Source organism: Oreochromis aureus, linkage group 6 (assembly GCF_013358895.1).
Source record: "Oreochromis aureus strain Israel breed Guangdong linkage group 6, ZZ_aureus, whole genome shotgun sequence".
In the NCBI taxonomy this organism is placed as follows: domain Eukaryota; kingdom Metazoa; phylum Chordata; class Actinopteri; order Cichliformes; family Cichlidae; genus Oreochromis; species Oreochromis aureus.
Window position 1 is genome coordinate 38748560 of NC_052947.1, and position 19206 is coordinate 38767765.

The 19206-nt window shown below is 39.2% G+C and overlaps 1 protein-coding gene across 1 annotated transcript; it reads right to left on the bottom strand.

Moving 5' to 3' along the window:
• Positions 1–4311: 4311 nt before the first annotated feature.
• Positions 4312–7682, bottom strand: LOC120440606. The gene is made up of 3 exons (XM_039613367.1): positions 7293–7682; positions 6796–6905; positions 4312–6673 (listed from the first exon to the last, which is right to left on the bottom strand). The coding sequence occupies exons 1-3, from the start codon at positions 7359–7361 to the stop codon at positions 5665–5667; spliced, it is 1188 nt and encodes a 395-aa protein (XP_039469301.1). The 5' UTR covers positions 7362–7682; the 3' UTR covers positions 4312–5664.
• Positions 7683–19206: the final 11524 nt, after the last annotated feature.

Below are 19206 nucleotides of genomic sequence, written 5' to 3' on the forward strand. Positions count from 1 at the left end.
CTTTTAAGATGGAATGGCTGTCAGAGTATTTGCAAACAGAAGAAAAAACGGTGAAACTGGGTGAGATTTTTTCATTTTCGAGCGAGAAAGGTCTGCCCTGCAAAACATGTTGCGAAGCCAAAATAGCAAGCGAGTTTTCGGAGGGTAAACAGAACATTCAACACAAAAGTCATGTGAAAGCAGTTGGAGTTGTAAGAAGATGTAAGATGGGAATGGGGATCGATACATTGTTGGAGGAGAGCGCCAAAGACCGAGAGAAGAGGAACGAGCTGTCACTCGTAAAGAAATCCAACCCCGAGCAAGTTAAAGTTCTCATCAACAATATTCTACTAGCCATCAACATGAATTCTTTTATGCTGTCGGTTCAACAAATTCACAATCACATGGTAAAATATGTGAGTATACCAGAAAGCTGGCCAAGCAAAAATTATGCCTTTGACTTTGTGAATTCAATGAATCAAATAGTGCAGAATGTGTAAAGTTAAAAATGCACCTTGGCACATCCTGATCATAGATGAGAGCACAGACATAACAGTGCACAAAATGCTAGTCCTGTATGTTAAATACAGGGAGGAAAATAACATTAACCATAAAACCTTTCAGGATAATGTGCAGGCAATAACTCAGTTTTACACCAAGCAGGAACTAGACATGCAGAGAATGGTGATGCTGACCTCCGATGGTGCCTCAGTAATGCGAGGAAAGCACAACGGATTTGCAGCTTTATTAAAGCGGCGAATACCACACCTAACTGAACAACACTGTGTGGTCCATAGAGAGGACTTTGATGATGCGTGGAAAGATGTACCTTTGATGCGTGATGTGGAACAGTTCATTCCACTTTCTCTAGATCCACTGTAAAGAGGAGAAAATCAGAAGACCAAGCAAAGATTCTTGATGAGGATACACTGTCATTCAGGCCTCTGAACGAAGTGCGATGGCTGTCTACTGCAAGAGAGAATCCAGTGATAACAGAGATCCAGTGGCAAATTACTGTTACAAAAAGGTAACCGATTCAAACGTCAAGATTACTCTCACCGCTCTGGGAGATGTTTTGGGTGAGCTGACACACCTGTCTTTCTTTTCAAAAATACAACCTGACTGTGATGGAAGAGCTCTGCTTTGCAAGAGCAAAGATTGAGTTGTTTTCCAGAGGATGAATTAAAGGAGTGGTCTGCATTTGACATTAAGGCATTGAGCTCATACATCAGCTCTGAGTATGGAGCAGCAGACATTGCCACACTGGCAAAGAAGTATGAGGCCATTCTCCACCACCCACATTTTGTGGAGGTCAGTGACAGTGAATATGTTGAATTCAACTACGTAATGAGGCAAAAACTTAAACTCAGGTCAATCAGCACATTCTCAGATATGGTGGCTGCAACACTTAAATGTGAAGAGCTAAAACACATCTCACAACTTGTAGATTTGTGCTACATTTCAAGCATCCAGTGCAGATTGTGAAAGAGGCTTTAGTTTAATGAATCGTATCAAAACAGATTCCAGGAATCGTCTCGAAGTGGACCATTTAGACCAGCTGATGCACATAAAGTCAAACCTGCAAGCAGATGAGGCCATCAACCTGGACAACGTGTACAACCACGTGAGAAGGGCAGACGGGAAAATTAAGGTGAAATTTAAGTTCTTAATCAGTTTTGTGCTTATTCCAGTGTCATTTATTAAGAATTTTCATCTATAATGGTTAATAGCCATTAAATAATATTACGAGGAGTAGTAGAAATGGTAATAAAAACTGTGTAATTATATATTCTGCAGAGTTAATGGAATTTTCACAGTATCACATGCTTGTGCTACAGTACACATGTCACTGTGCAAAATGTAAAATGTAAATGGGAAGAAAATGTTATCTCTAAAAGGTGCACACACCTCAATTCCTCCAGAACAGGAGCCCCACCCTGACCCCAGGAGGACCTTCACACCCACTGTGAAAGAAGCAGACTGGGGTTTTTAACTGGGACAACAAAGTGCAATCATTGGAGAAGTGAGAAGAACACACAGGAAAAATAAGGTGAAATTTAAGTTCTCACTTGGATTTGTGCTCATCTACTGTCATTTATTTACAATGTTCATTTATGGAAATTGATCATTAAATACTGTCACTAGTTTATGAGTAGTAGAAATGCAAAGAATCATGTCATGATATACTGTATTTTGCAGACAAAGAGTTACAGGACTCTCTCCCAGACCACAGCAGGAACCTCACACACTGGCTCATACTCATAATACAAGTCAGAGCTTTACATTAAAAATGTTAAGTGTGTTTTCAAAATTGGAGTTTATAGTTGGTTTGGTTGGCAGTTCATGTTTTGCCATAGCTATAATTAAAACAAATATATATACTTCAATAGCATTAACATAGTCTTGCAGGTTTACTATTTAAAACCATATGGGAAGTTTGTGTATTTTCCATTGTTTCATTACTTCCAGTCAAAGTGATACCATATATGCCCTATAGCTGCAGAAAAGGCTAACATTGTTATCTTTTTACAAAAACAGTAAACATGAAACAAAGTTTGTGTTCTCCACTTTAAGAATCATGTCAAGTTTGTTTGATCGGATAAAACCACGATACCCATCCCTTTACAATGTTCACTGTATTAAATACTGTCACTAGTTTATGAGTAGTAGAAATGCAAAGAACAATATAGTTAGAGTTAGATGACTCTCCCAGACCACAGCAGGAACCTCACACACTGGCTACGCAGGTGGAGATATCATTACAATGAGCTTTAAAAAAACTATAAAACAGTGCCAACAATAGCCACAGTGCGTGGGTTCTCAGTGCCAACAATCCACAGTGCGTGGGTTCTCTGTGCGCTCGTTCCCAATCCCCCCGCGCCATGATCCGTGGTAAGTGTTTAGTCCTCCTCGGTGCCTATGTACAACAGTGTGCTGCTCGCCACACGTTTCCACAATCCACCTGGAAACAAGAGAGTCCACAGTGAGTACCGTCCCATCCACCGGCCAACAAAGACACTTTAACCATTCCAACAGGAAAAGTTCAGAGAACACGGTAAACAGAGCAAGAGCACTGACTATGTTCCTGGTTTAACAATCCTGTGCTGGCTGCCGCTCCGATCCTCTCTTGAGTAGTGTTTCCTTGACAATCAGCAACAGGTGGCTGATTACACCCGGTGTGGCTGGCTCAAGGCTCAAAGACTCTCCAGGACCTTGTATGGCAGCAAAACTCACACACCGCAACACACACACCCAAACACGTAGACAGGGAAACAAGGGACCAGGAGCAGATCACACCAACAAACAACAATAAACAATCCACAGAGTCAAACCGAACTTATAATATTCACTAAACCCAAGAATAATGCATGAGCCCTGAGTCCCCAGACCCAGGCCCATGACAGGTCCATGGGACCGCTCAGGAGTTTGTGTGTTTGCTCAGACACATGAAAATTAGAGGAACATTGTCTGCAGGAAGAGGTGTATTAGACATTCTTATTATCAGAACTGCTGTCTGAACTCCTGTCATACCATCATCTTCATCACAGCTTTGGCACGGGTCCCTGGAGTTTGGAAGATCCTGAGGTATTCCTCTTTGACAGCCTTCAGTGGCAGTTACATAAAGTACATTATATCTTAATGGCATAAATATTGTTCATAATGGGCTGATTGTCATATTGATATTAAGAAACATTGTTGAAAAATGTCAAATTCTCAATGATTAAAGGTTGCCCAGCCTTAGCCACCTAGCTGTCTTCTTTTCCAAAACTCACTGCAAAACTTTAAAGTTGTTTAGACTCTAATCAAACCGTGTTTTAGTTAACAAATAAATGTGAATTTTTGTAGTATTAAATTTCATTTACTTTTATAAAACCAGTGTCTGACATGAAGTTCAGTTTGTGTGAATCCACATGTTTGTCTCCATCTAGTGTTTAGTTAGAATCATTACAAAGCTGTGTGACTAAACCGTGTCGTCTTTTACTATTAAAAAGCCTTTTAAAGCAATTCTCGACCCAAAAATCTGTCTGTAGTCTCAAAACATATTTTAGCCTGATATGTTTGTATGTTCCCTATTTCCTCCAAGACCAGCGACCCAATCTTGATGAAACTTTACCTAAACAATGCCTAGGCCACTGTGAATGCCAACCTTTACAAGTTATACGCAAATATTTTTATATAAATTCCCCAATCATGTACCACTGACAGTTCAGCTGAGCACCAAAGACAATGTCATAGTATAGGATGGAATGTCAGATTACAATGGTGTCTCACAATGTATCACAACATAATAGCATTGTAACTATGTATGTGTGTTTATGTTTCTATAAAAAAACTGGGGTAGTTGAAGACTTCTGCACAATACTGCTATAACTGTTAGCTTATTATTTACTTTTTTAATTAATAACAAACAGAATAATTGTGAAATGGTGAAAAAAACGTCTACAAGCATGTTTGAGTGGCGCTGAGCACACTGCATCTCCACTCAAATCAGAGCCTATTCACAGTAATTAAAACATGCAGCAGCCTAAAAGCTTTAAAATAGTCAGAGAAAAAAAAACAACAGATCCACGTTTTTTCAGTTGTTTTTGTCTTTTTATTTTCCAATTGTTTTTTGTTTTTTAAATTTGGAATTTCCAATAGGAGAATCTGGAGGAAAGCCAGGAACACAGGGTGAACACCAGAGAGCGGCTGAGGGAGCAAAATACTCCAAAACCTTCCTCTGGTGAACACCCACAGAACCACTATGGTGCTTAGAATTCAGTACGATGTTATAGAGATATAGCACCATAGGCAAAGACCCTACAAAAAACCCTCCAACAATCAGATGATCCCCTATGAACAAGCACGTGGCGACAGTGGGAAGGAAAAACTCCCTTTTAACAGGAAGAAACCTTCGGCAGAACCAGGTTCAGGGAGGGGCGGCCATCTGCCGCGACCGGTTGGGGGTGATGGAAAAGAGAACCTTCTTTCCAAAAAGTTGGTACACTCATTCAGATGACAAAAGTATTCTGGACACTAGTTTAAACAAGCTGAGCTAATTTAGGATGGACACAGTCAGATATGAACAACTGGCCAGTGACAGACAGATGGTTAGTGTACTCTTGTCTTACCTTGTGTTTTGAAGAAAGCAAATTAGTATTTTTTTAATTATCCAATGTATTACATTTAACATTACAGCTTATGTGTCCAATAATCATTATCTGTGCACTATTTTTAAATAGTTGCACATGTCCCAACTTTTTGAAAAGAGGATTGTTTGTAGGTCTTTTTAAAATTCCAGATCTCCTTTGTCAACTTAACTTTCTAAAAGGTATTTTAACAAGCCCTACATTGCATTTATTTTTATCTTGAGAAATGAGCCTCAGATCAGTTTTCAAGATAAAAATTACAGAACAGGGTTTGTCCAGATGGGTGGGTTTGTCACTGTATAGTCAAGTCTGTGACTGTCACTGTCCAGGGCTCTATTGAGCGTGTTGAACAGACGAGAAAACCAGCCAGTACTCTTCTTGAGAGTACTGGCCGGTGATGTGTTTGAAGGCAGGGGTATTTTTGGTTCATTACTTTCTTCAGTGGGGGACTCTGGTGTTGGAATCTCACGCACTGGAGAAAGTTTACCATCCTTGACAACTCTCCATATGGTCCCAGAATTCTTTGACCTTACTAAAGATTTCTGGAGCTGTGACACTAAAACCTCTGAAACAGCAATCTCAAATGCTTCGTCACCAGATTCCATGGCAGCCTGCAACAAGTATTTGGATCCAAACACCTTGCACAGCTTTTTATAGATGGGGATGTGCAGGTTTTCAACACTTGGTGGGGGAATGGAAACCAGTTCTTTTCAGCCCTCATTGTTACACCACCCAATAATGCAACCAGGTCCACGTTTAGTATGGATGTTCTGGTTTTTGATGCAATATGGTCGACTAACTTAGCAAGAAGCACAGTAAGAAAGGTCATGTTGACTGGACAGTCAGGAGACTCCAGACTTGGTGAAGAATTCTCCTGGTAGGCTAAAATCAATGCTGAAGGGACAAATGTTTCTGAATACTTAGGGAGCTCTGGAGTTGGAGGAGGACTCAGATTATCCATGCACAGTGAATTCTCTAAGGAACAGTCACTTATTTGTGGGATTTCTGCATCTTCCTCCTCCTCCACATCTAGACAGCAAATCTGCTTGCAATTAGAGTCTGAGCATGTCATGCTGTCAGATGCCCTGTCTGTGATTTTTCGGCTGATATTCAAGATGCATTCAAAAATCTCAGTCACATTATACACCATTTGTATAATGCTCATACCTGTCACTGAGTCATGAGTTTTTGGGGTAGTAGCTGGCCCTGTGATACGAGCCAGCGACGTGTTGACTTTTTTAGTAATTTCTGCTGAAAACAGCTTTACTAATATATCCGAGTTGTAGGACTTACCTTGTGCCATGGATAGGGCTTCACCAAAACAGTGATGAAGGGTGTTTCTGAAGCTGGCTTGAATATTATTTTCTGTTACTCTGCAGCAGCTGCACCCATCCTGCAAACTTACCTTATCTCCACTTGCATGATTGTGTCCCTTGGCAAGAACCTGAGGTTCTACAACCTCCAGGACCAAGGCGCTTATTTCTTCTATAACCGCATGGCACATGCTGGACAAGAGAATGACAACTTTTGATCCAGGGTCACCATCGGCTAAAGACGCCCACTGACTAAAAGATGAAAAAACAACGATAAACAGTTGAGCAAAACAAACCTTTAACCAGAGTATATGTGTGTATTAGTGATCATTTTTGCTGCTTGTAAGCTTGATGGCTTTAAATGTGTGACTTACTCCTGTGAAACATCTTTCACATAGGGGGTGATGACTTTTCCAAGATTTTCCAGGGTCAGAAGAGGCAGTTTCAAATGCCTGCAATCCAGTGTTCCCATTTCCTCCAACATCTAGAAAGAAAAGGCAGTCAGGTTTTTAGGAATCTTTGACACAATCACAAAATGTTCTGCAATGGGATTTAAAACTGTCACTGTTAAATGCTTTGCACTACAGTTCACTAATGAAATCCAACAACTGATAACACAAAAATATATGTGTGATATGTCACACTAACAATATACAGTATATTAACAATTTGACATCACATATTATTTGATATAGCAATGTACTGAAGGTTATTTTATCAGGAATAAAAGTAATTTATACAAAAATGCTAAAGTTAAGTGGACAATGGCAAAACCACCAAAGATAGTGATTATCATTTTCTCTGCAGATTGTTCTTCTTTCTTTCTTTCGTTCTTGTTTTTTTTTTTTTGCTTTTTTTTTTTTTTTTTTACCTTATCCGGTTGAAGCAACGAAACGATTTCCACAGATTTCCCTCTGTTCACTGAATTAAATTCTGTCATGTCTTTACCGTTTAGCACAATTTCAAACTGCACGTTGTTCAAATTATTTCCGAGTATCTGATTATCCGCTGAAGCTTCTTCACCCCGAAAGTTTGTCTACAGTTTGAACTGTCGGGTTCTCGATACGTCATAAAGCTGACATTCGATGAGTGCGCGCGAACGTCCACGTGCTGCGCACACTCATCGAATGTGCGCATGTGCGGCAGATTTAGTTTTCTGTTACGTTGGCGGAGGGATATTAAGACACAGGTTGTTTCAACCGACCGCAGTCATTTGATATGAGAAGCATCGGTTTCCTCAACTTCGAGGCAAAAACACACTTTTACACTTTTTCATGGCATCTAAAACCATTTAGTCCTTCCGCTTCCACTGTAGGGATTGGGTGCCATTTTTTACCAATCGTTTAAGTTTTTATTGACAATATAGTATGTTCAAGTGAAAATTTTAATTATTACTGAACAAATAAAAATGTATAATTATTAGAGAAAACATATTCACAGGATTCCAGCGGGCCTTTCATTAAGTACAGCAACTTTAATAACTGTTGATATTTATTTATATTTTTTCTCTTCTGTCAAGCTTTCCAAACTAAATTAAATAATGTCTTCCTCTAAATCATCAGCATGCCCAGTTCCTACAAGAATGGTGAATTTGATCAGTTGATCTCTGTTACAAGCTACACACCACTACCTTTCTCTTACTTTGAAGGTCAGTTAGTTGTTTCAGCTAACTGCAGACCAAATTATTGTATTTTGTTTGTTTTTTTTTTAATTCTTGAAAGAGTAGATAGTAGTAAAATAATTAACTGATCTGTCATGGTCCGACATCTGGTGACTCCATGTTTGTGTTTTTTTATTATTAATATTCATGTTCTGGTTTTCTTTAATGATTCCCTGGTTAATTCCTTGTGTATTTAAGCCCTGTGTTTTCCTCTGCCCTTTGTTGCGCTGTATACCTTCAGTGCTGTGTGTCTCCTCTGTGCTCATTACGGTTCCTAGTTCTGTGGTCCTGGTTAGTTTCCTAGCTTTCAAGTTTTGAGTTTTGGGCCTTTTTGGCCTTTATTATTACTACAAGCCAGCTGTGAGAAGACACCCAGCAAATGGCCTGGGGCAGTTTCAAACCAGGGCCTTTGCAAGTGACTCACGAGGTGTAAACCCTGCACACTTACAGTAAGTGACTTTAAATACTGTCCCACACTGCAGCACAGGGCACCAAGTAGTTGGAGAGCTTTAAGGCCAGGGTCTTTCATGGACAGGGGTTATTAAACAAAACAGAAACGTGTCTTTGTCACGGTTTGGGGCTGCTTCTATATGCTCTTTTTAGTTGTAGTTTTTGTATTCTTCTTCTTCTTCTTGTTCTTCTTCTTCTTTTCCCACTGAAGGTGGCTAAAGGTGGGTCTTGTGCAAGCCCCGCCCACTAGTGGTGCCTCCTTAGTTCCCATTTGTCACCTGTCACCTGCTTTCCATCTGGTAATCTTTTTTAAACATCATCTGAAGTCACAAGTCCCCACCAGATTGTTGTTGGTTGGTGTGGTAATCAGGCCAGCTTAAGCTCTCTGTGTTTTAATTTTTTCCCTTATGCTAGTATGTGTTTTGAAAGCCAAGTTTACCTTTTGAGACACTTATCTTCCATGAGAACCAATGAAAACAATGCCGAGGTGCTTTAAACCTGCATTGTATCTGAATGTTGTGGGAAAACTGCAACAATTTTTCAGTCTTCTGTTGTCCATTTCTGGTGGGCTGCAGAGGCGGTCCTAGCCCATTTGGTGCCCTGGGCGAACACTCCCTCTGGTCATTCGTCATACATTGAGAATAGGAGACAAATCAACAACACAGCTCTTCAAATTCATGGCTAATTAATATTGTTCTGAACACAGTCCAAAAGATTCAATAAGCCACATCAGTGTCTGTTGTCTGTCTACTGTTTACTATCATAGCCAAATGGCTAACAAACGTAAACAGAAGTTTTCACTATCCCTACTAATAATTAATGTTATCTTGTTTCAGGATACATGTTATACATAATACCTGCCATTATCCAATGACACATCTGCTTACCTCTATCTTTTGGTCGTTTCTCCTCCTCTTCTCTTTTTTTTCTAAACTCAGCACCTGCTGACTTTGACAGTTTCTTGTCCATCGTCCATTGGTTATAATTTTGGACTCCAGTATCAACACCCATCCGCTGACCCGAGAATCACCACAGCATAACCTAACAGACCTAACCTTAGTGCACAGATTCGGTTTGTATAGGGGTTTTTTTCTGGGATTTCGCACAACCCAGAAAAAAATAATTAACATAATGGGCTTGGATTGACAACATTATGAATGAAATGTGCACTATTTGGAAGCTGCCCGCCTTTCAACAGTTTGTGTGTGAGCACAACAGCAGCAGCAAGCGGGCGCACCGAGGGCCCTCGCACTCACTTTTCGCTTATACAAATTTTATTTGTCACATACACAGCACAACATATAATGAATATGCAGTGAAATGCTTGTGTACTGGACTGCGGAAAGGCTGCAGACGTAGCTGCGCCACTGCAGGGCTTGTTTCCAGCATGGGGGGTCTAGCTGGGACCCTTACTGGACACCGGGTGGGAATCAAACTTGCAACCCCCACTCCAGAGGTGTGTAGTCTTACCACTACACTATCCATAGAATTTAGAAAACACATTGGTGCAAAGTCTATATCATAATGTCTGGTGGATTTTGTGTTTGTTTGTTTTGTTTTGTTTTTCATTTTGTTTTGTTTTGCAAGCTGGTTATTAAATGCGGCTCCAGCCCCTCCCCTCTCCTCCCTCTGTGTTTCATATAAAATAGTATAGTTTATAGTTTCATATAATATTATTATATAATTTGCTGTCCCCACTTTTATACCAGGATGTAATTATTGAAAAAGTGAAAAACAAGTTTATTGGTAAAGCAGCATAAGGATGATGTGGCACTAAAAGAGGAAGTCAGCGTGATCTTTTTTATGCAAGGTCACCGAGCAAAAGTAGAAGTGATCTGCAGATAAAGGGCCTGTGTGTACATCGCAAGGGTCAGTTTGTAGCTTGCATGACTCTGCATATGTATAGTACAGTTTGTTTGTTTCTTTTAATCTTTGCTGTAGAAAATGAAAAACTTAATGTGAAGTTCAGAACAATTGTATCAAATCTGGCGCTTTGCAAATTTGAATCCGGACACACACACAGTAGTTTAGACTCTAAGAATATTTTAAATCATCTAGTTTTGATTTTACACCAGGATGTATTTTGTTATGTTACTGGTAGTGCTGATATTCAGGCTTGTGAAGCACGTTGCTGGTTTTCTGGATACCCTCATTTTACATACATAGGGTATGTTGCTTGCCCAAGTGTTGTGATGGCTGGATAATTATTTTGTGGCTGGTTTTTATGAGACATGTGACAACATTACCCAGGGTGTTTTTATGTTTTGGATTAAATTAGAGAACACATTCTCTCAATATAAATAACGTAATAAAAGGATAATAAAAAGATTTAAGATCTGTACCAGCCAAACCTTATAATAATTTAAAGTACTGAGGCATACATTTAATTTAAATTGAAAAACATCATTTGAAATGAATTTGGGAAAAACAAAAAATGCTGACATCTTTATACACTTCATCTGTTCCACTGAGGACTTCAACCAAAAATATGCTATTATCTATTTCTCATTAATAACACAGAACTGATTCTTTCTGTATTTGGGGGAAAAATTATCTTAAACCAATCAGCGTCCACATTAAAACTACAGACTTAACATTGTGTTCCAGAAAAACTGTAGATCTGATGTTTCTGGTGGTTATGCACTGCCAGCAGATTCTTTATGGAGCTTCAGTGGATTGAGATATTTCCTATTTATGCATTATCAGACTGGGAGCTGGGATGTTTGGTGGTCAGGTCATTCTGTCAGCATGACTCTTTGCGTTTAAATTGTAAGAAATACATGTGTAAAATTACAGAAAACATTCTGGTAGCTCATTAAAACAATCTGAAATTTCAGTTGTAGATGGTGAAAACAGGAACTTTTACTTTGGTGTGGGGGAGCTGTAAAATTGTTTGTAACGCCACAAACACACAGGACCCCGAAGCCTTGCAACTTATTACATAAAAATAAATAAAGTGATTACTGGTTTCAGCGGGCCGGATTGGAGTCTTTTCTGGCCAATTCTGGCTTCCAGGCCTCATGTTTGACACCTCTACTGTGGAGGAAATGACACATTGTTGTTTACCATCTCACTTAAAGTTACATTTAAACAATATCCTCTCACATCGTATCCATTAAAAACAGAACATATCAGTAATTTTGCCATGACATCATCATCCGCTTTTTTGATTATAAACTCACGTCAGAGTCAGAGGTCCCTGTAATCAAATGTCCTTTTCCAGTAACCTCAGCGGCTCAAAGGGCCTTCACGGGTGCTGTTGTCATGGTAACTGCCGTTGGACTTTCCTTTCTTTTTTTAAATGAATATATTTAAAGATGAACTTTCATCTCTCTCTGCCTCTGCAAACCTCCTTATTAAAATACCATTAAGTTTTAATGACACGACTTCAGCTAAATGGCCAAACCATGAGCGTGAGCGTGGTGAGCCTCCATCAGAGTCTCCTCGTCTTTCATCGTGTCCTCCTGCTCTGTTCATCGTGATTATTACAGAACTTCCAGCTGCAGTCATCCATAGGAACAATCACATTTTCACTTTGCCTCTTCACATCTTTCCAGTTCTGTGATTTAAGCTTATCCACAACTTCTCCAGTTCAACACTGTTATGTTATCAGCTGCAGTATATGCTGAGTGTACAGTATAAACAGGGTGAACTAAGAGCATTTACTCAAGGAATGATCTTACACGCCACTTCCCGAAAATGCAGGAATGCTGTTTAAAATGGGAACAATAAACCTTACAAAGAGGACTTGAACTTTTAAAGTTGCTTGATTTTTATAATTTCTAATTATAATTAATCTGACTATATGATAATTTTTCACTTCATCTCAGACCATCTTAAATGACCTCAGTCCCAGAGAAGGCAGAAGCATTTCTGGAGCTTGTGTGTGTGTTATGTTTTGGTGACCCTGTTTCAGGACTTAGCAGCTATAAAGCCAAGATTTTCTTGAATCTAGATCAAACTAAAAATAGAGTAAATATTCAACTTATAAGTATAAAGCCACACTAAATGACTGCTAATATGATTCCAGATACGTCAGTACTCACCTGTTGTTAGCAGTATTGCCACAATACCAGAAGGTAATGGACTGGTTCTTATATTGCACTGTTCTACTCTACTTAAGCTCTCAAAGTGCTTTGCATAACTTGCTTCATTCATAGAGGCACTTTTTTCTGTGCCAAAGTGTTTTCTCTCTAACCTTCCTACTCTAATGAATGCATCATCAAATTAGGGTTCATCTTGCTCAAGCACAGTTTGGCATTGAGATTGGAGCAGCCAACGAGCAAATCACAGAGCTCCCTATTAGTAGAAGGTTGCTCTACCTACCTCCTGAGCTACAGCCACGCTAGTGACATTAGTAATATCAGTGATATGCAAAACGAATCAAACTCCCCCAAATCAGCCATCTGAATGAGACCAACTGCAGCTGAGTGTTGGTATTCTCTGCTGTGCTCGGGCCCAGTAATGGTTCACATGGTTTTGGATCTGTGGGTCCAGGCAGTTAGTTGTGTTTAAAACCAACTGACTGTCATGTGACTTGAGTTTGTTTAACCATCTGCTCTGGCGTACTTGAGCACATTCTGGGGTGTCTTTCATACCATGTTTTTTTTAATGGCCAAGTAAACACACACACACTCAAACACACACATATTTGCTCTGCCACACAGTACCCCATTACCTTCATTTTATTACATGAATATTTGCTCCATTGTGTGCTTGTGTCTAATGTGGAAGTGACCGCTGAATGTTTTAACCTTCAAAGACTTCTATCTTTTCTTTGCCAACCTTATAGTTACATGAAACCCACACTATTTATGAATATGCATGCAGATATGCGATTTTATTTGAATCTTCCATGAATTGTTGTGATTATCATATAAAGCAGACTATTCAGGGCTGTCTGGCCTGATTACATAAAAGTTAAACATATGATAAAAAAAAAAGTAAATTAAGTTTAGAGCGCTAACAGTCAGTGAGGGCAGTATTTGCGTATAAATAAACTGACCTTGATAGAATAAACTGATTGCCCCTCCATGAAAGCTAGCTGCACACGAGGTGGAAACTAACACTTATAGTCATGTGAGAGACATAATAAAGAAATCATGTAAAACTGAGCAGGTTCTAAAAGTCAGGAAACATAGCATTTTACACCATGTCATTACTTATTTAGCAAAAGCTGAGCCAAAAAATAGAAGCGGTGTGTGAACATTTAAGTATATCCTTACTGCTGCCATAGGGAAAGTAGCAGCTGATAATCAAATACACTTGATTAAGTTATCAAAGCAGATGTTCTCGGTAGATTGGCATCTGGAGCTTTCGGATGGATTTTACCACAATGCCAAAGAGGAATACCAGAAATCACCAGAATCAAGGTGCTGCAATGACCCAGTTAAAGTCAGACATCACACTGACTGAAATACTGTGGGGGAACCTTAAGCAAGCTGTGCATGAATGGATACCCACAAACTTCAATGAACTGAAACAAGAGTGGGACCAAATTCCTCCTCACTGATTATTTCAAGTGGTGTTACAAGCTAAAGTATTGTACTTATATGTGAAACTTTAGAACTGATGGGGGTGGGGTTTTTCACATGACTGTAGATGTATGAGTAATAGAAATATCAACAAACACTAACTCTCCAGATTTGGAATGTAACCTTTATTTGTCAACTGATATTTTTATTAACAGAACCTCTGTATGGTTTCATTACATCATGTAGTAAAGTTGTGAGGAAGTTCATCCTAACTTGGCATAAAGATGTTTTGGTGTCTCTGATGTGACAGATTTCAGGATGTGGCCAAACCAAGTGTGAACGTGACAAACTGTCAAGCTGCTTCAGCCCGCCAGCTCGGGCTCAGGACACGTGTGGACTGAAGTTGAAGCTGAAAGCCTTTATCGTCATTATACACAGTATAGCAAGATTAAAAGCAGCTCTGTAAAAGTGCACATATAATCAGCACATTTTAAGAAGCTATACAATAAAATAACCATACAAATAAAATAAATACACAATACCAGAGTGACACAGACAGACAGTTTGAGCACCGACAATTTAAACACAGACATGAGTTCATGCCAAAGTCCAAGGAGCAGCGTAATGAGCATTAGGGGTAGGCTACAGTGTGCCACAGAACCACTTACTCGAAACACTTAGTGATGACAGGGGTTAGTGCAATTGAGCGGAAGTCATTGAGACTGGTTATGGGTGACTTTTTTGGGGATGGGGATGATTATGGCAGATTTCAAGCAGGATGGGATAAAGGCTTATTCCAGAGACAGGTTGAAGATGTCAGTGAGGACCTGTGCTAGCTGCTTGGCACATTCCTCAGCCGTTCAGTGATTGTATTTAGAATGAACAGGAAAGCCTCTTTTTCCTCGTAGGAAACAAAATTTAAAGGTGAGAGGTTAGACACTGAAAAGCTTTTGTGTATCCAGTATTTGTTTAACCAGTATTACTGTTTTAGCACACACTGAATCTTTTATCCTCCTGAAATATTGACCAGACAGTCCACTGTTTCCTGCAGTCACTTCCTCGTATACAAATATTGTGGGTTAACATCATCCATAGATTGTGGGTGTCACTTCATAATTGAGATGCATGGATGAATGAAGGGGCTATGGATGAATACTAATATGCTCGAACATTGCTGCTCTAGTCAGAAAGGCTTGTTGCCAGGAAACTGAATCGAGTTTATTTATATAGCACCAAATCACAACAACAGTAACGTCAAAGTGCTTTATACTGTACAGTATTCTGAAGAAAACCTCAGCTATCACATGACCCCCATGAGTAACCATTTTGCAACAGTGGGAAGGAAAAATTCACTTTTAATAGGAAGAAACTTCCAGCAGAGCCAGGCTCAGGGAGGGGCGGCCATCTGCAGTGACCAGTAAGGTGTAGAACAATGTATAAACATCTGAGGACTCAAAAGAGGTGAGTGAAGAAGTGCTCAGTGCATCATGGGACGTTCTGCAAAAGCTAAGAGATGGTTCAGGGTCACCTGATCCAAGTCTAACATCAGCTTTAATAAAAAAGGAAAGTTTAAAGCCTGATCCTAAAAGTACAGAGTGCGTCTGTTTCCTGAATCCGGACTGGGAGGAAGCTGGTTCCAGAGTAGAGGGGCCTGATCGCTGAAGGCTCTGCCTCCCATTCTACTTTTAGAAACTAGAAAAACATGAGCAGTCACCAACAGAGAGGAACTAATCCCACGTTCATCGCTTATCAGAGAGAGAGCTCTGAGGAAACTAAGAGGCGTTAACAGCGATTACGAAAGCATGTCAAAAAATAAAACTGAGAAAGTGACTTTTCTGAAAGCTCTCCATAAAGAGGCCCCTCACGTCAAGCCAGTCTGGATAATGTTCTGACTTTTGCCTTGGTCATCATGAGCCATCTTATTCTGTGAAGTCCTCTAAGTTGTTTCTAATGCAATTTTTATTTGATATGACTCTTTAACAGTAAGGAATGAAGCTATCAAGGTTCATTATGAGTCTTTTAGGTTCTAATATTTTGGATCTGGGTCCATAAATAGACTATAGTCAGTCAGCTTGTATCAGCTTATGTTGTTTTGATTATTTCCACACTGGAGGTGCAGTATCAGGTCATATCTGTTATCAAAAGTCAACCTGCCAACCTCTTTCGAAGGTTCCAGAGTGTGGCATGATTATGGCTCCGGCTGGTATTACTATGACTAAATGAGTGCAGAATTGTTGTGCTGCTTCTCCTTCTTTTTTTAGAAACGGTTTAGGACCATTGGTATGTGTCAGTGTCACTGAATCACTGTTAGAACCATTACATCTACTGTCAAACATACACTTGTGTTTAGTTAGAATGAAATGTATTTTTGCAGCAGTTTTAAAACTCTCACTCGAATGCAGCGATGGGGACAAGATTACTTATTTTATCTCGAACTTCTGCCAAAGTTGATTATTTTGGCCTTACTGCTGAGGCCCTGTCACAGAACAAATGTGGGAGTGTTCTTAATGTGAACATTTTAAAAATTCAGGGTGCTTATGGGGTTAAACATCAGTCTCTTTTGTGTTTTTGAGTCCCCAGACATTAAATACTTCTGGATCACATCTTTTTCAACAAAACTGATACTTCCTAGTGAAATCCTTTACTGGTGGAAGTTATGAACTTGTGAGTGGTTTACCAATTTACTCTTCTCTATCAGAGAACAGTCTGAGCTATGAAAGACCCTATAATTTAGATATAATGTTCCACATGTTACATTTTATAGTGCTTACTCACCACCAGATGTTCATTTATTCTGCATGTGAATGGGTTATGTATTTCAGTTTGGCCTCTAATAAGTACCGGCTTTGTATGTGTGTATAAAATAAATGTGTGCCTGTAGCTGTGATAGAGGATATGACAGTTATGTCATTGCTTTAGCAATCTGGGAGTCTAACCAAGCGAGTGGTGACCTATAATAAGAAAACTACACATGCTGCCTGTTTGATTGTGTGCACATATTTATCTTTCCTAATCTTTAACTATTTGTGTTATGGTTTTAGCAGAATTGGCTGCACCCTCTTTTTAAATAGTTTTCTTAACCTCCACCAGTCGAACCTGCCCCGCTGTGTTTCCAAACATAAGCACCGACTGTACCTGCTGAACTGCTTTTCTCGTTCCTCATTGATGCATTCATATATTATACTGCACAGACACCTGCAACATACAGTATATCCAAAAAACCCTGTGGTGCCATGAACAGATCTGTTTATATAAAATATTCGAAGTGACCTACAGATGAAGTTCGCTCTCTGCAATAAAAACACGCCAACGTGTCCTGCATACATTCTTGAACTTTTTAACTGTCTCTTTGTCCTCAGCAGCATTTGTTGTTTGTACCTCAAGCTCCAGTAACACAGTTTTTCAGTGGCTTTCTCAAGTAAACGTCTAAATTCTGCCAGTTAACCAAGCATCGTCTCTTTGTTTAAAAAAGCACCAAGTTGATATGATAGTTTAAAAATAATCCTATTAATGCCAATATTTATAATATGGTTATTAATCACTGACATTAGCAAATTCAACACTGTTTCCAAAAAAGTTGGGACACTTTAAGTTTAAGCTTTGTGACGTGCTGTTATCCTGCTGGAAGCAGTCATCAGAAGATGAATACACTGTGGTCATGCAGCGATGGACATGGTGAGCAACAATACTCAGGGACGCTGTGGAGTTTAAATAATACTCACTGTGCCAAAAAATATCACCCACACCATTATACAATCACCACCAGCCTTAACTATTGATACTAGGCAGAATGGATCCCTCCTTTGATGTTGTTTACATCAAACTCTGACCCTACCATCCAAACTGCGAGCCAGCAGATCAAGCAACGTCTTTTCAGTCTGTCAATTTTGTTGAGCCCATCTGAATTTTAGCCTCAGTTTCCTGTTCTTAGCTGACAAAAGGCAGCTGGTTTGGTCTTCTACTGCTGTAGCCCATCAACGTTTGACACGATGTGCATATCTTGGTTGTAACCAGCGGTTATTGGTTTTAACTGTTGCAGTAACTGTCAGCTTGAAGCAGTCTGGCCATTTTAAGAATCCACAAAATGTCTGCTTGGAGTGCACAAAGATGAATCTCTGAAGCGGATGTTTCCTTCCAGTGAACTCATCAGTGCTGCTAAACCAAAAATCATGTAACTCCAATGTTGAGTACCAACAGGGAGCACTTACAAAAACTTCAGGAAAAGGTTGGTAATGTCAATTTTGCCTATTTATTGTGGCAATTTCGTATAGATTTCCTGTTAACTTTTCTAACTGGCCGTGATGTTCAGGCCCTCAGCCAGAACTGCACTGAAAACACACTTTTTACTGCAGTGGAAATCATAGCAGGAATACTTCACAAATGTAAAACAACAAAATTAATACTTTTTTTTTAAAGTGGTCACAAATTTCTACAATCTTTAGGCTGTTATTTTTATGTCAATTTCCTGTTTTTTTTTTCTATTTTTCATCTATTTCTCCTTTTCAATGGTGCATGTTTTACCCCCAGAGCCAGTTTTGTTTTATCACAATGATTTATTTTAATATTTTATTCTACAGTAGGTTGTGTTTAATACTCCTGTCAGCTCATCTCGGGATAAACTATCCAGCTTGTTACTAGCACACAGTTTAACAGCCAGTATCTGTGACTGAGGGTGCATTAGTACACGTGGCACTAAATCTGCTGAACAATATATACAGGTTTTGCAACCACATAAAATGGTATTCATCTAGATGACACCTTTTCAGGGAAAGCCTTCCATAATCAGGAAGACAATGCAAAACTATTCTGTACGTATTCAATAAAAAAGAAAGAGTGTATGGGTACTAAACTGCATGCCTGCCACTATAGAGCAATAAATATGATTTAAGATGCCCTGAACTGCAGAGCAGCCAAACTCGTATGTGAAGCAAAAATGTGAAAATATTTGGCTTCGAATCTCCGGCAACTGATTTCCATCAGTTCCTGAACACAGTGATGCAACACAGTGGTAAACATGCCTCATAACATATTTAAAATGTTTTGGTGGAATAAATTTTTTTTTTTTTAAATAACATGCATTTTTGAAAAAAAGAACACTTCTCACTTTAAACATTGTCTTTCATCTGGTTTAAATCAACTAAAGGTCTTTTGATAATTTAAAGATAATCACATTGCACTTTTCTTGACATTTTACAGTGTGT

What these genes read in the sequence shown, in the direction of transcription:
- LOC120440606 (XM_039613367.1), bottom strand. Translation starts at nt 7,361, where the DNA reads ATGACAGAATTTAATTCAGTGAACAGAGGGAAATCTGTGGAAATCGTT. An exon ending in CGTTGCTTCAACCGGATAAG is followed by an intron (nt 6,906 to 7,292) that starts GTAAAAAAAAAA and finishes TTTTCTTTCTAG; the next exon opens with ATGTTGGAGGAAATGGGAAC. An exon ending in GTGAAAGATGTTTCACAGGA is followed by an intron (nt 6,674 to 6,795) that starts GTAAGTCACACA and finishes TTCATCTTTTAG; the next exon opens with TCAGTGGGCGTCTTTAGCCG.